We start from the raw sequence: 13,728 nt of genomic DNA on the forward strand, positions 1-13,728 counted from the left end.
GATGAATTTCGAGTAAATGAGGAAATTATGCCAAATTTTGGGTGAACTATCCCTTTAAACCAATAGATGTTCAATATTCAAGCTGGTCTTCCTTCTCTAACTGTGATTGGTGTTGCCTTTATACTGTATGTTTAACCATTTATAGCTGATTCACATCGCTCGAGTCAAACTGAAACATGACAATGGCTTTAACATTTTATCATTTCATTTACGCTGAAGCAAAGCTATCCGACACTTTCCCACTATCCTCCTGGTATTTCCTTCAGGAAATGCAAATCTAGTCTGAGTCCATGCTCTTCTGTGTCGGGTTTCTGCCATGAAAGCAACACTGGTTCTTTATTGCTCTGTGTAATGAACGGACATAAATATTAAATTGGGAGCAGGTTGTTGTGTAGGTGTGTGAGTAATTAAACACGGTCAGACCCACAGTCCGTCTCTTTTAGAGGAGCATATGTCTTATAACACACACACACACACACTCTCACCTTGCTGTTGGCCTCCAGGTAGTTGTAGAGCACGTTGACGGAGATGGTCAGGTCGCCGGTGTTGAACGGGTAACTCCTGTTCCACCCCTGAGGGCCGAACTTCCGTCGCTCCGCCACTACGGCGTGGAAGTAGCACAGGGCGAACAAGATGCTCTTAAACTCGAGCTCACGCGCACACAGCTCCAGCGTGTCCTGTCAATCAACACACATCGATCAGAACACATCAATCACAACACACTTCACTTTCTACAACCACATCCGACACGACAGAGAAACCTGTGCTGCTGTTCCCCTGTCAGGGTCCCAGTGGACATCAGCCATCAGGACAGACCAAAGATCGGCTCCGTTCCAATATATTTAGGAACTGAGACTGCTTTGTAATTGTCGCTGCTTGTCAGAGCTTTCATCATTTCAAAGCCCTTCAGTGAGTGTGAGTATGAGTGTGAGTGTGTGTATGTGTGTGAGTGTGAGTGTGAGTGTGGCCTGGTAAACCCTACGTTATGGGGACAAAATGTCCCCACATGGATGGCAATATCCGAAATCCTTGTTCGTGTGAGGACATTTTTTGGTCCCCATGAGGAAATCAGCTTATAAATCATACTAAGTGATGTTGTTTGAAAATGTAAAAATGCAGAATGTTTCCTGTGATGGGTAGGTTTAGGGATAGGGTTAGTGTAAGGGAATAGAATATACAGTCTGTACAGTATAAAAATCATTATGTCTATGGAAAGTCCCCATAAAACATGAAAACACAACATGTGTGTGTGTGTGTGTGTGTGTGAGTGTGTGTGTGTGTGTGTGTGTGTGTGTGTGTGTGTGTGTGTGAGTGTGTGTGTGTGTGTGTGTGAGTGTGTGTGTGTGAGTGTGAGTGTGAGTGTGAGTGTGTGTGTGTGTGTGTGTGTGTGTGTGTGTGTGTGTGTGTGTGAGCTTCTGCTCTTCATGGGATTCGTTTGTTTGTACAAGCAAACCAATAACGTCATTAAACAAATATCCTGCGCTTCTGGGAGGCCGTATACAGCCGGTCGATCTGGTGCCGCTGGACACTCCGCATGCTTATTTTATTGATTTTTTTAGGTATTTAGGGTATCATTCAAAAGCTTAAACACTTAAAAAGCGTTTTGAAATCAGACATTGCTTTTACTATAAAAAATGATACTTTAAAAGCTTTTAGTGATTTTTTTTTATATCAACTTCAAATTTAGACACACCTTGGTTAGACATACGGCTTTGACTTTCTAGCAATTTTAGAGACCAAATTATTTTGTAAAATATATATTTTGTATAAAATAAAAAAGTTTGGTTCAGTACATTTGCTTTACAGTCAGAGATTGAGGTGCAACTCAAGAGATATAAGAAATCCAATAACGTCATTAAACAAATATCCTCTGCTTATTTTTAAGTGAGTGACATTTAAAGGCCAAGTATGGAAACAAACACACACACACACACACACACACACACACACACACACACACACACACACACACACACACACACACAGGCCGGATGCAGTAGTTTGTGCTGGTGCAGCTTTAATAATAGAGGAGCAGTTAAAGCCCTGATCCAGCATTAGCATTCAGCTCTCGCCCCAGCGCCAGCACACATCTATGAGCTTCCACCGCTGTATGATCTCCACAGCGATGTGTCACTGCTCATCACAATCAAACCAATCAGCAGGAGTTAAAAATCAACACGAAGCACTTGCTCGGACAGCTGAAAAGGGCAATATGAAAGTATTTGTCATGTTCTGGATTACTGCTGCTTACTAGAGTTAGAGCGGTTCAGGCCTCTTCTGTGTCATTGATTTGCTCTCGAGGCGTGTACGAGACTAGCATGTGCCTCGTTCTGCAGAGAGACCCTGCCCCCAGAACACCCGCAGAACTGATGCCCTCGCCCATCGGGCAGATGCTGGATCAGCACGTCCTCAGAGAACACCACACGGGGAATTACACGCTACTATTCAGAAATGCATTAGAAATGCAATGTACACATACAGTGACTTAAACACCTCTTCTTTGAAGGACATATTGAGATTCATTTTTATTTTTGTATATATTTATTGGATGGCATGAAGTCAAAAACATCAGGCTGATCTGACTGTGACTGTCACCAAAAACAATGATATTTATGAATTAATGGATCATAATATTGAAAACACTTTTTCCCAGATTTTTTCCCAAAAACAATTCAAGCTAATATGAATATAAAGAGTACATTTTTAAGACGTGGCATGTTTTAAAGGATATTGATTGTTTTCTAAACTGTTGACACTGTTAAACTCAAAAGTGACTCACATACTAAAGAGTTTTACTCCTATTTTATATACTATTAAAACTATATAATATGCCAGAACAGTTTTTGTGTGCTGTAGATCATAGCTTGACAACAGCACAAAGATGTGTGTCAGGAGAAAACAGCACAAAGGTGTGTGTCAGGAGAAGGTGTGTGTCAGGAGAAGGTGTGTGTCAGGAGAAGGTGTGTGTCAGGAGAAGGTGTGTGTCAGGAGAAGGTGTGTGTCAGGAGAAGGTGTGTGTCAGGAGAAGGTGTGTGTCAGGAGAAGGTGTGTGTCAGGAGAAGGTGTGTGTCAGGAGAAGGTGTGTGTCAGGAGAAGGTGTGTGTCAGGAGAAGGTGTGTGTCAGGAGAAGGTGTGTGTCAGGAGAAGGTGTGTGTCAGGAGAAGGTGTGTGTCAGGAGAAGGTGTGTGTCAGGAGAAGGTGTGTGTCAGGAGAAGGTGTGTGTCAGGAGAAGGTGTGTGTCAAGAGAAGATGTGTGTCAGGAGAAGGTGTGTGTCAGGAGAAGGTGTGTGTCAGGAGAAGGTGTGTGTCAGGAGAAGGTGTGTGTCAGGAGAAGGTGTGTGTCAGGAGAAGGTGTGTGTCAGGAGAAGATGTGTGTCAGGAGAAGGTGTGTGTCAGGAGAAGGTGTGTGTCAGGAGAAGGTGTGTGTCAAGAGAAAATGTGTGTCAGGAGAAGGTGTGTGTCAGGAGAAGGTGTGTGTCAGGAGAAGGTGTGTGTCAAGAGAAGATGTGTGTCAGGAGAAGGTGTGTGTCAGGAGAAGGTGTGTGTCAGGAGAAGGTGTGTGTCAGGAGAAGGTGTGTGTCAGGAGAAGGTGTGTGTCAGGAGAAGGTGTGTGTCAAGAGAAGATGTGTGTCAGGAGAAGGTGTGTGTCAGGAGAAGGTGTGTGTCAGGAGAAGGTGTGTGTCAGGAGAAGGTGTGTGTCAGGAGAAGGTGTGTGTCAAGAGAAGATGTGTGTCAGGAGAAGATGTGTGTCAGGAGAAGGTGTGTGTCAGGAGAAGGTGTGTGTCAGGAGAAGGTGTGTGTCAGGAAAAGGTGTGTGTCAGGAGAAAACAGCACAAAGATGTGTGTCAGGAGAAGGTGTGTGTCAGGAGAAAACAGCACAAAGATGTGTGTCAGGAGAAGGTGTGTGTCAGGAGAAGGTGTGTGTCAGGAGAAGGTGTGTGTCAGGAGAAGGTGTGTGTCAGGAGAAGGTGTGTGTCAGGAGAAGGTGTGTGTCAGGAGAAGGTGTGTGTCAGGAGAAGGTGTGTGTCAGGAGAAGGTGTGTGTCAGGAGAAGATGTGTGTCAGGAGAAGATGTGTGTCAGGAGAAGGTGTGTGTCAGGAGAAGGTGTGTGTCAGGAGAAGGTGTGTGTCAGGAGAAGATGTGTGTCAGGAGAAGGTGTGTGTCAGGAGAAGATGTGTGTCAGGAGAAGGTGTGTGTCAGGAGAAGGTGTGTGTCAGGAGAAGGTGTGTGTCAGGAGAAGGTGTGTGTCAGGAGAAGGTGTGTGTCAAGAGAAGGTGTGTGTCAAGAGAAGATGTGTGTCAGGAGAAGGTGTGTGTCAGGAGAAGGTGTGTGTCAGGAGAAGGTGTGTGTCAAGAGAAGGTGTGTGTCAGGAAAAGGTGTGTGTCAGGAGAAGGTGTGTGTCAGAAGAAGATGTGTGTCAGGAGAAGGTGTGTGTCAGGAGAAAACAGCACAAAGATGTGTGTCAGGAGAAGGTGTGTGTCAGGAGAAAACAGCACAAAGATGTGTGTCAGGAGAAGGTGTGTGTCAGGAGAAAACAGCACAAAGATGTGTGTCAGGAGAAGGTGTGTGTCAGGAGAAAACAGCACAAAGATGTGTGTCAGGAGAAGGTGTGTGTCAGGAGAAGGTGTGTGTCAGGAGAAGGTGTGTGTCAGGAGAAGGTGTGTGTCAGGAGAAGGTGTGTGTCAGGAGAAGGTGTGTGTCAAGAGAAGATGTGTGTCAGGAGAAGGTGTGTGTCAGGAGAAGGTGTGTGTCAAGAGAAGGTGTGTGTCAGGAGAAGGTGTGTGTCAGGAGAAGGTGTGTGTCAGGAGAAGGTGTGTGTCAGGAGAACACAGCACAAAGGTGTGTGTCAGGAGAAGGTGTGTGTCAGGAGAAAACAGCACAAAGATGTGTGTCAGGAGAAGGTGTGTGTCAGGAGAAGGTGTGTGTCAGGAGAACACAGCACAAAGGTGTGTGTCAGGAGAAGGTGTGTGTCAGGAGAAAACAGCACAAAGATGTGTGTCAGGAGAAGGTGTGTGTCAGGAGAAGGTGTGTGTCAGGAGAAAACAGCACAAAGATGTGTGTCAGGAGAAGGTGTGTGTCAGGAGAAGGTGTGTGTCAGGAGAAGGTGTGTGTCAGGAGAAGGTGTGTGTCAGGAGAAGGTGTGTGTCAGGAGAAGGTGTGTGTCAGGAGAAGGTGTGTGTCAGGAGAAGGTGTGTGTCAGGAGAAGGTGTGTGTCAGGAGAAGGTGTGTGTCAGGAGAAGGTGTGTGTCAGGAGAAGGTGTGTGTCAAGAGAAGGTGTGTGTCAGGAGAAGGTGTGTGTCAAGAGAAGGTGTGTGTCAGGAGAAGGTGTGTGTCAAGAGAAGGTGTGTGTCAGGAGAAGGTGTGTGTCAGGAGAAGGTGTGTGTCAGGAGAAGGTGTGTGTCAAGAGAAGATGTGTGTCAGGAGAAGGTGTGTGTCAGGAGAAGGTGTGTGTCAGGAGAAGGTGTGTGTCAGGAGAAGGTGTGTGTCAGGAGAAGGTGTGTGTCAGGAGAAGGTGTGTGTCAAGAGAAGATGTGTGTCAGGAGAAGGTGTGTGTCAGGAGAAGGTGTGTGTCAGGAGAAGGTGTGTGTCAGGAGAAGGTGTGTGTCAGGAGAAGGTGTGTGTCAAGAGAAGGTGTGTGTCAGGAGAAGGTGTGTGTCAGGAGAAGGTGTGTGTCAGGAGGATTACAAACAGTTTAAATTTGAGGGTTTTTTGGGCAAATATTGCACAGCATACTTGTGTTGGTGTGTGACTGTGTGTGATTGTCTGCCAGAAGCATGTGCTGGTCAGAGGTCCCCGTACCTGGTTGAAGTTGTCCAGGGCTTTGTGCAGGTTGGCATGCATGCCCATGGGCGGCTCGTTGGTGATCTTGATGGAGTTCTCCAGGATGCCCTGAGGAATGATGTGGCCCTCGGGCGTGGAGGACGGCTCGGCGCTGACGAACACCCGGAAGCTCGGGTGACTGCCCTCCGCGTGCTGCTCCAGCTTCTTCTCCAGCGCGCCCAGCCACTTCGACACCAGGTGGATATTCTACAGCACACACACACACACACACGTTCAACAGCAACATTTACACACAACCAGCCAATCCTCCAGTGATTATAGAATGTAAAAATCCTTCTCCAATCTTCTACACAAGTGTGTCTTCAGCTAGGGCAAACTCTGAATCATCACACACCAATGCTGCATTTGTCTAAATGTCATAATCCTTTGTTAATAAACATGTATTCATTACTTCAATGAGCTCATTGTTTCTGCCTTAAATTATTACATTATTAAAATGAATACATTTTTAGCTAACTGATTTCTGAAATGCATAACTCAGTCAGTCTCCTCTGATGACAGGTCACTGTAAACTGTAATGTGGACTCGTGCACTTTCTGTAAAGCTGCTTTTAAACGATGTGTGTTGTGAAATATACAAATACATGCAAATTGAATATTGTCTTTTGTACTGTCTAACGCTCTAAAATGCAATGTTTCTCATTGTATTAAAAATGTAACAATAAAAGGGGAAATTCTGGTAGATGAAAATAACTGATAATGCAGAACCTCCTCCATGCCATTATCTGCAGAATATAACACTGCAGAATCAACTGACACTGCTAAACCACTAAGGGTTTAAAAGAAAGAAAAAAACTCTAAATGATGTCAATATTGCAATTGGTTTGTAATGACTTGAATGTACCAAGGATGAGCATAGACCACATCAGACATTAAGCCTTTCTTTTCTCTCTCTCTCCCTCAAGTTCAAATTCAAATGAGCTTTATTGACATGACACATGACACAGACACATGACACTGACACATGACACTGACACATGACACATGACACTGACACATGACACATGACACTGACACATGACACATGACACTGACACAGACACATGACACTGACACATGACACTGACACATGACACATGACACTGACACAGACACATGACACTGACACATGACACATGACACTGACACATGACACATGACACTGACACAGACACATGACACATGACACATGACACTGACACATGACACATGACACTGACACAGACACATGACACTGACACATGACACATGACACTGACACATGACACATGACACTGACACATGACACAGACACATGACACAGACACATGACACATGACACATGACACTGACACATGACACATGACACATGACACATGACACTGACACATGACACAGACACATGACACTGACACATGACACAGACACATGACACAGACACATGACACATGACACATGACACAGACACATGACACAGACACATGACACATGACACATGACACTGACACATGACACAGACACATGACACATGACACAGACACATGACACATGACACATGACACTGACACATGACACATGACACTGACACATGACACTGACACATGACACAGACACATGACACTGACACATGACACAGACACATGACACATGACACTGACACATGACACATGACACTGACACATGACACATGACACATGACACATGACACATGACACATGACACTGACACATGACACATGACACATGACACATGACACTGACACATGACACTGACACATGACACATGACACTGACACATGACACATGACACATGACACTGACACATGACACTGACACTGACACATGACACAGACACATGACACAGACACAAGACGCATGACACATGACACATGACACATGACACATGACACTGACACATGACACTGACACATGACACTGACACATGACACTGACACATGACACTGACACATGACACATGACACATGACACATGACACACACATGACACTGACACATGACACTGACACATGACACATGACACTGACACATGACACATGACACATGACACATGACACTGACACATGACACTGACGCATGACACATGACACATGACACATGACACATGACACATGACACTGACGCATGACACATGACACATGACACATGACACATGACACATGACACATGACACATGACACATGACACTGACACATGACACTGACACATGACACATGACACATGACACATGACACACATTGTATTGCCAAAGCATTTATGAGCAGGAAAAAATTAAAATGAACAAAGTAGAAAACATTGTGTGATGAATAAATATAGAAAAACAGAAAAAAAGAAAAGTGTATGTACTTTGAGTGGTGTGTGTGTGTGTGTGTGTGCAGCACTCTCTCTCTCTCTCTCTCTCTGCTAACACTCTGCAGTTGTTACTTCCCCAGGTGAGGTGTTAGTGATCTCCCGCATCAGAAGACTGAGACGTGCAGCTTTCGCAGGAACAGCCGAATGTGAAACCGCAGTGTCCTAAGAGAACTGCGTGCGGTTTCTGCTGTCTTCAGGAGGCGACTTCATATTAAAACCCTGTAAAATCGTCGACTAACTGAGGACACACCAACACTAATTCTTTCTGACATCCATTTTAATTGTACTGTCATACTATCATTACTACTGAAAGGTGTTGCACAACCGATGCACTCGCTCCTCGCCGTACGTCAAACTGAATTATTATTTCATTATTTCAAGAGGTTTATTCTAACACACAATATGCACATTGTAACTGGGCTTCAAGGGAAACCACTTTCCAGCCGACCCTGCCGGTCACGCTTGATAATGCGGCCGGCTGAGGTGTTAGAAGGCTGAATGCAGCATATTCCTTCCAGAGAAGCCATTAACGTTAAACTCTATCCTGGCAGCCGCTCTCCAAGCCACAGTGTCCCCGACGCCTTCAGCGCGCTCCCCTCGCCTGTGCTCAGTGTGTGTGTGTGTGTGTGTGAGAGCAGGGGACTCTGGCCAGCTGGAGCCGGGGTTTCTGCTCAGGATTAGCCAGTGATTGCCTCTCTACAGTGAGTGGATTTCTGCATGTCTGCCGGACGGGTCCGTGAGCTGCAATATAATCCCCCTTCACTGGAGGGACTCGCGGAGGCAGGAGATCGGGCCTGGTGGAGGCTGTGGGCGAGATGGGGATCTGTGGGGCCATCGATTGAGAATCTCGGCCGCTCCTGCCAGCACAGCGAGGCTCTCAGGTACAGAGGACCACGTTCTGCCGCTTCAACCGCTCAATGAAAGGCATTGTGATTCTGTGCGAGAGTGGAAGGCTTTCTGTTGAGATTGGGTTGAATGATGCAGCATTTTCTCGGGAGAGTCGTCCACATCAGAACAGTTTTCTTGATATTGATCACTGTTTTATCTATATGGGCAGTGTGTGCATGTGTGTGTCTGCTGGAGGACGGCCAGACTCATGTGTGTAATGGACTCATTAGTGGAGTGTGGCGTCCGGACGGCAGAACAACCGGCCATTAATCAGCCGAGAGTGAGAGCGAAGAGACACAGACATTTACTGCGCTAAAGTACAGGCCTCATCCCTCACCCGACACACACTACAGTCATGCCACACACACTCTCAGCGTTCACACACACACACACACACTCTCAGCGTTCACACACACACACACTCTCAGCGTTCACACACACACACACTCTCAGCGTTCACACACACACACACACTCTCAGCGTTCACACACTCACAGCGTTCACACACACACACACACACTCTCAGCGTTCACACACACTCACAGCGTTCACACACACACACACTCTCAGCGTTCACACACACACACACTCTCAGCGTTCACACACACACTCTCAGCGTTCACACACACTCACAGCGTTCACACAGACTCACAACGTTCACACACACACACTCTCAGCGTTCACACACACACTCACAACGTTCACACACACTCACACACACTCTCAGCGTTCACACACACACACTCTCAGCGTTCACACACACACACTCTCAGCGTTCACACACACTCACACACACTCTCAGCGTTCACACACACACACTCTCAGCGTTCACACACACACACACACTCTCAGCGTTCACACACTCACAGCGTTCACACACACACACACACACTCTCAGCGTTCACACACACTCACAGCGTTCACACACACACACACTCTCAGCGTTCACACACACACTCACAACGTTCACACACACTCACACACACTCTCAGCGTTCACACACACACTCTCAGCGTTCACACACACACACACTCTCAGCGTTCACACACACACTCTCAGCGTTCACACACACTCACAGCGTTCACACACACACACACTCTCAGCGTTCACACACACTCACAGCGTTCACACACACACACACTCTCAGCGTTCACACACACACACACTCTCAGCGTTCACACACACACTCTCAGCGTTCACACACACTCACAGCGTTCACACACACACACACTCTCAGCGTTCACACACACTCTCAGCGTTCACACACACACACACACACACTCACAGCGTTCACACACACACACTCTCAGCGTTCACACACACACACACTCTCAGCGTTCACACACACTCACAGCGTTCACACACACACACTCTCAGCGTTCACACACACTCACAGCGTTCACACACACACACACTCTCTCAGCGTTCACACACACTCACAGCGTTCACACACACACACACTCTCAGCGTTCACACACACACACACTCTCAGCGTTCACACACACACACACTCTCAGCGTTCACACACACTCTCAGCGTTCACACACACTCACAGCGTTCACACACACACACACTCTCAGCGTTCACACACACTCACAGCGTTCACACACACACACACACTCTCAGCGTTCACACACACACACACTCTCAGCGTTCACACACACACTCTCAGCGTTCACACACACTCACAGCGTTCACACAGACTCACAACGTTCACACACACTCTCAGCGTTCACACACACACACTCTCAGCGTTCACACACACACCCACAACGTTCACACAGACTCACAACGTTCACACACACTCTCAGCGTTCACACACACACACTCTCAGCGTTCACACAGACTCACAACGTTCACACACACTCTCAGCGTTCACACACACACACTCTCAGCGTTCACACACAAACACAACGTTCACACACACTCTCAGCGTTCACACACACACACTCTCAGCGTTCACACACACACTCACAACGTTCACACACACTCTCAGCATTCACACACACTCTCAGCGTTCACACACACACACACAGCGTTCACACACACACTCTCAGCATTCACACACACTCTCAGCGTTCACACACACACACACAGCGTTCACACACACACTCAGCGTTCACACACACTCTGGGCCAGATGTACTAACGCTCTTGCGCCCACTTCAGGCGTATTTGTTTCTCAAAGTGCGCATAAACCCATGGCGAGGTGTGTACGAACGGGACGCACCGAGATGAAAGCGCAGACTGTCGCGGGAACTGAAAATGGCAAAATGCGCTTTTCGTGTCATGCATATGCATTCATGGGATGGTCAAGGGGAAAGTGGGAGTGTCACATAAAGAGATGGAGGGGAAGCGTAAACTGCGCCTAATTATGTATTCCGCGTGATGTACAGAAGAAGCCGGTGAAAGCGCCTCTATTTTGCGCTTAAAAGCAGGAGTAACTTAGGAAGCGGGTCTATGGCGTACACCTCCTGGTGAAAGGCAGCTGTAATCCGAGCAAGACGAAGACATAGGCGAAGGAGACAGGCTGGAAAGAGTTTTGCCGCAAGATTCACACTTTTTCAGTTGAGTGAAAACGAAATCATTAAGCGTTACAGATTAAGCAGCTCCGCAATACTACAGTAACTGGAAGAAATCAAAGATGACATCGAATCTCCGACTCGGCGTTCACATTCCCTTCCAGCCGTTGTTAAACTCCTCGCTACACTACACTTATTGGCATCAGGATCATCTCAAACAGTCACAGCATCAGCAGTGGGAATTGAGCAGTGGGTAGTACAAGTACTTGACGCGCGCAATCTACAGTATAGTGTGTGTTACAGGCGCTGATTACCTGATGAACTGCAGGTTTGGTACATAACACACACACTGCGGTTTCACAGCAAGCGCTCTCTGCTTGGCCATGGCTCTATTAACGCTGCGTTTGCAAATGTACGTTCATCTGGCCCTCTGTGTGCTGTCCGGCCGACTGAAGGAATGATGCGGTCACACTTTACTATAAGATCCCACTTAGTGCATTAACTAACATGAACTACTAATGAGCGATTCATTTGATACAGTATTTATTAATGTTTTTTAACATTAGTTAATAAAAATACAACTGTTTAAAAGACAATAGTGTCATTATACAGTTCAAGTTTTGTTCTCATCTGAATCGAATCAATAACATCTTTCCATGTATTAGTAAATGCTGAAATTAATCAAGACAAATAAGGGCTTTAGAATTACTTTTCATTATAAGTTCATGTTAACTAATGTAGTTCACTAAATTTAACAAATGAACCCTTTTTATAAAGTGTTACCAATAATGCAGCTCAGGTAACGGGCATCCAGAAGCGTCCCACTGCTATACAGACACCTGTCCTGTGTGAGTGTGTGTGTGTGTGTGTGAGTGTGTGTGAGTGTGTGTTCACCTGCAGGATCACCCAGTGTCCCTCTCGGGCTGCCGTATCCAGAGCCTGCTCCGCCACCACCTCCTGACCCTGGCCCAGAGACACGTTGTGGAAGTTCTTGTTGTCGAAGGTGTACCCCAGTTTTCTTCCTGCGGGGAGTCATTAACGGCTCAGATTACAGATCTGAAGCGGCGTGTGTTTGACTAGCGTTTAATCTGATCGCTCACATGAGTATCAGTGAACCCTCAAATCTGCCTTAGAGCAGAAGAACAGGAGAGTCTGGACACCATAATCAGCTCTGACAGTCTTTCCCAGACACGCCAACATCACATGCACAGAACCACTGGCCATGAGAACAGGTTACGCTGATCTTTAGGGGTCATTTTAAAAATACCAAAATGACATTTGGAAAATGCCAAAATGCCAGCTTAGCTTTAAATCACTGCAGCATTGTGGGTAAATGATGTAGCTGGCCAGTACCGTGCTTCTCCACGTCCTTCAGCGGGTCGACTCCGGGAGATAGGATGAAGAACATGGGAGTGGCGGCTCCCGACTCCTCGTACGACACAGCGAAGTCCAGCGAGCGGCTCACCACATATTTACTGCCCAGCTTCTCCTCCACGAAGTCCCTGAGGGAGAACAGCTCGTTATCGGCTTGCACACACTCCCTGTGATTATGATGAGCTTATGTTCCCAGCGTGTTTAGAAGGAACTGAGCTAACACTGATGGTTTCAGACACTGTGGTCTTATATCAACGAAAGGCCACGATCACAGACTCGACTGCAGAAACTCCACTACTGAGTGCTGACTCTGGACCAACGGCACGCAGCGCTCTCGGGACTCATATAACGCCAGTGCAGAGGAAATATTAATCACTGAAGGGGCTGTCAGAAGAGTTTGGCGCAGATTAGATTAGAATTATGATATTAGTTTGATTCAGTCTGACAAACGAGTCCCTTAATGAACTGAATCCCTCTGTGTCTTTGCTAACGGGCGGTTCATATGGCAGCGAGTACTGGTGAATCTGCAGGTTTTTTGTAGCGATTTTTAATTTGTAAATAAATATTAAATTAGCCTGTTAGCTGTCAGCCACACTTGGCGCATGCTAACATATTTTAATAATCATCATATATTAGGTATTATTGGAAAGCCTAAACACTCAAAATTCATCCTGTTACAAATATTTTGAAATCAGACATTGCACTACCATGGAAATGGGAAATGGTCCTTTAAAACCGTTTAGCTACTCAGTTTTTGTGATATCAACTTCAAATTTGGA

At 46.4% G+C, this 13,728-nt stretch overlaps 1 protein-coding gene across 1 annotated transcript in view; it reads right to left on the minus strand.

Annotated features, from left to right (window-relative positions):
* dnah9 (dynein, axonemal, heavy chain 9) overlaps positions 1 to 13,728 on the minus strand; it is a 121,408-nt gene that overhangs the window by 20,975 nt on the left and 86,705 nt on the right. Inside the window, exons 61-64 of the mRNA XM_056263251.1 lie at positions 12,929 to 13,077; positions 12,470 to 12,597; positions 5,800 to 6,027; positions 486 to 677 (exon numbers count right to left, since the gene is read on the minus strand). Of these exons, the coding sequence (XP_056119226.1) occupies positions 486 to 677; positions 5,800 to 6,027; positions 12,470 to 12,597; positions 12,929 to 13,077 (697 nt within the window). The remainder of the gene's footprint in view (positions 1 to 485; positions 678 to 5,799; positions 6,028 to 12,469; positions 12,598 to 12,928; positions 13,078 to 13,728) is intronic.

Source organism: Rhinichthys klamathensis, unplaced genomic scaffold (genome assembly GCF_029890125.1).
Source record: "Rhinichthys klamathensis goyatoka isolate OS25496 unplaced genomic scaffold, OSU_Roscu_1.1 h1tg000204l_1, whole genome shotgun sequence".
Classification (NCBI taxonomy): domain Eukaryota; kingdom Metazoa; phylum Chordata; class Actinopteri; order Cypriniformes; family Leuciscidae; genus Rhinichthys; species Rhinichthys klamathensis.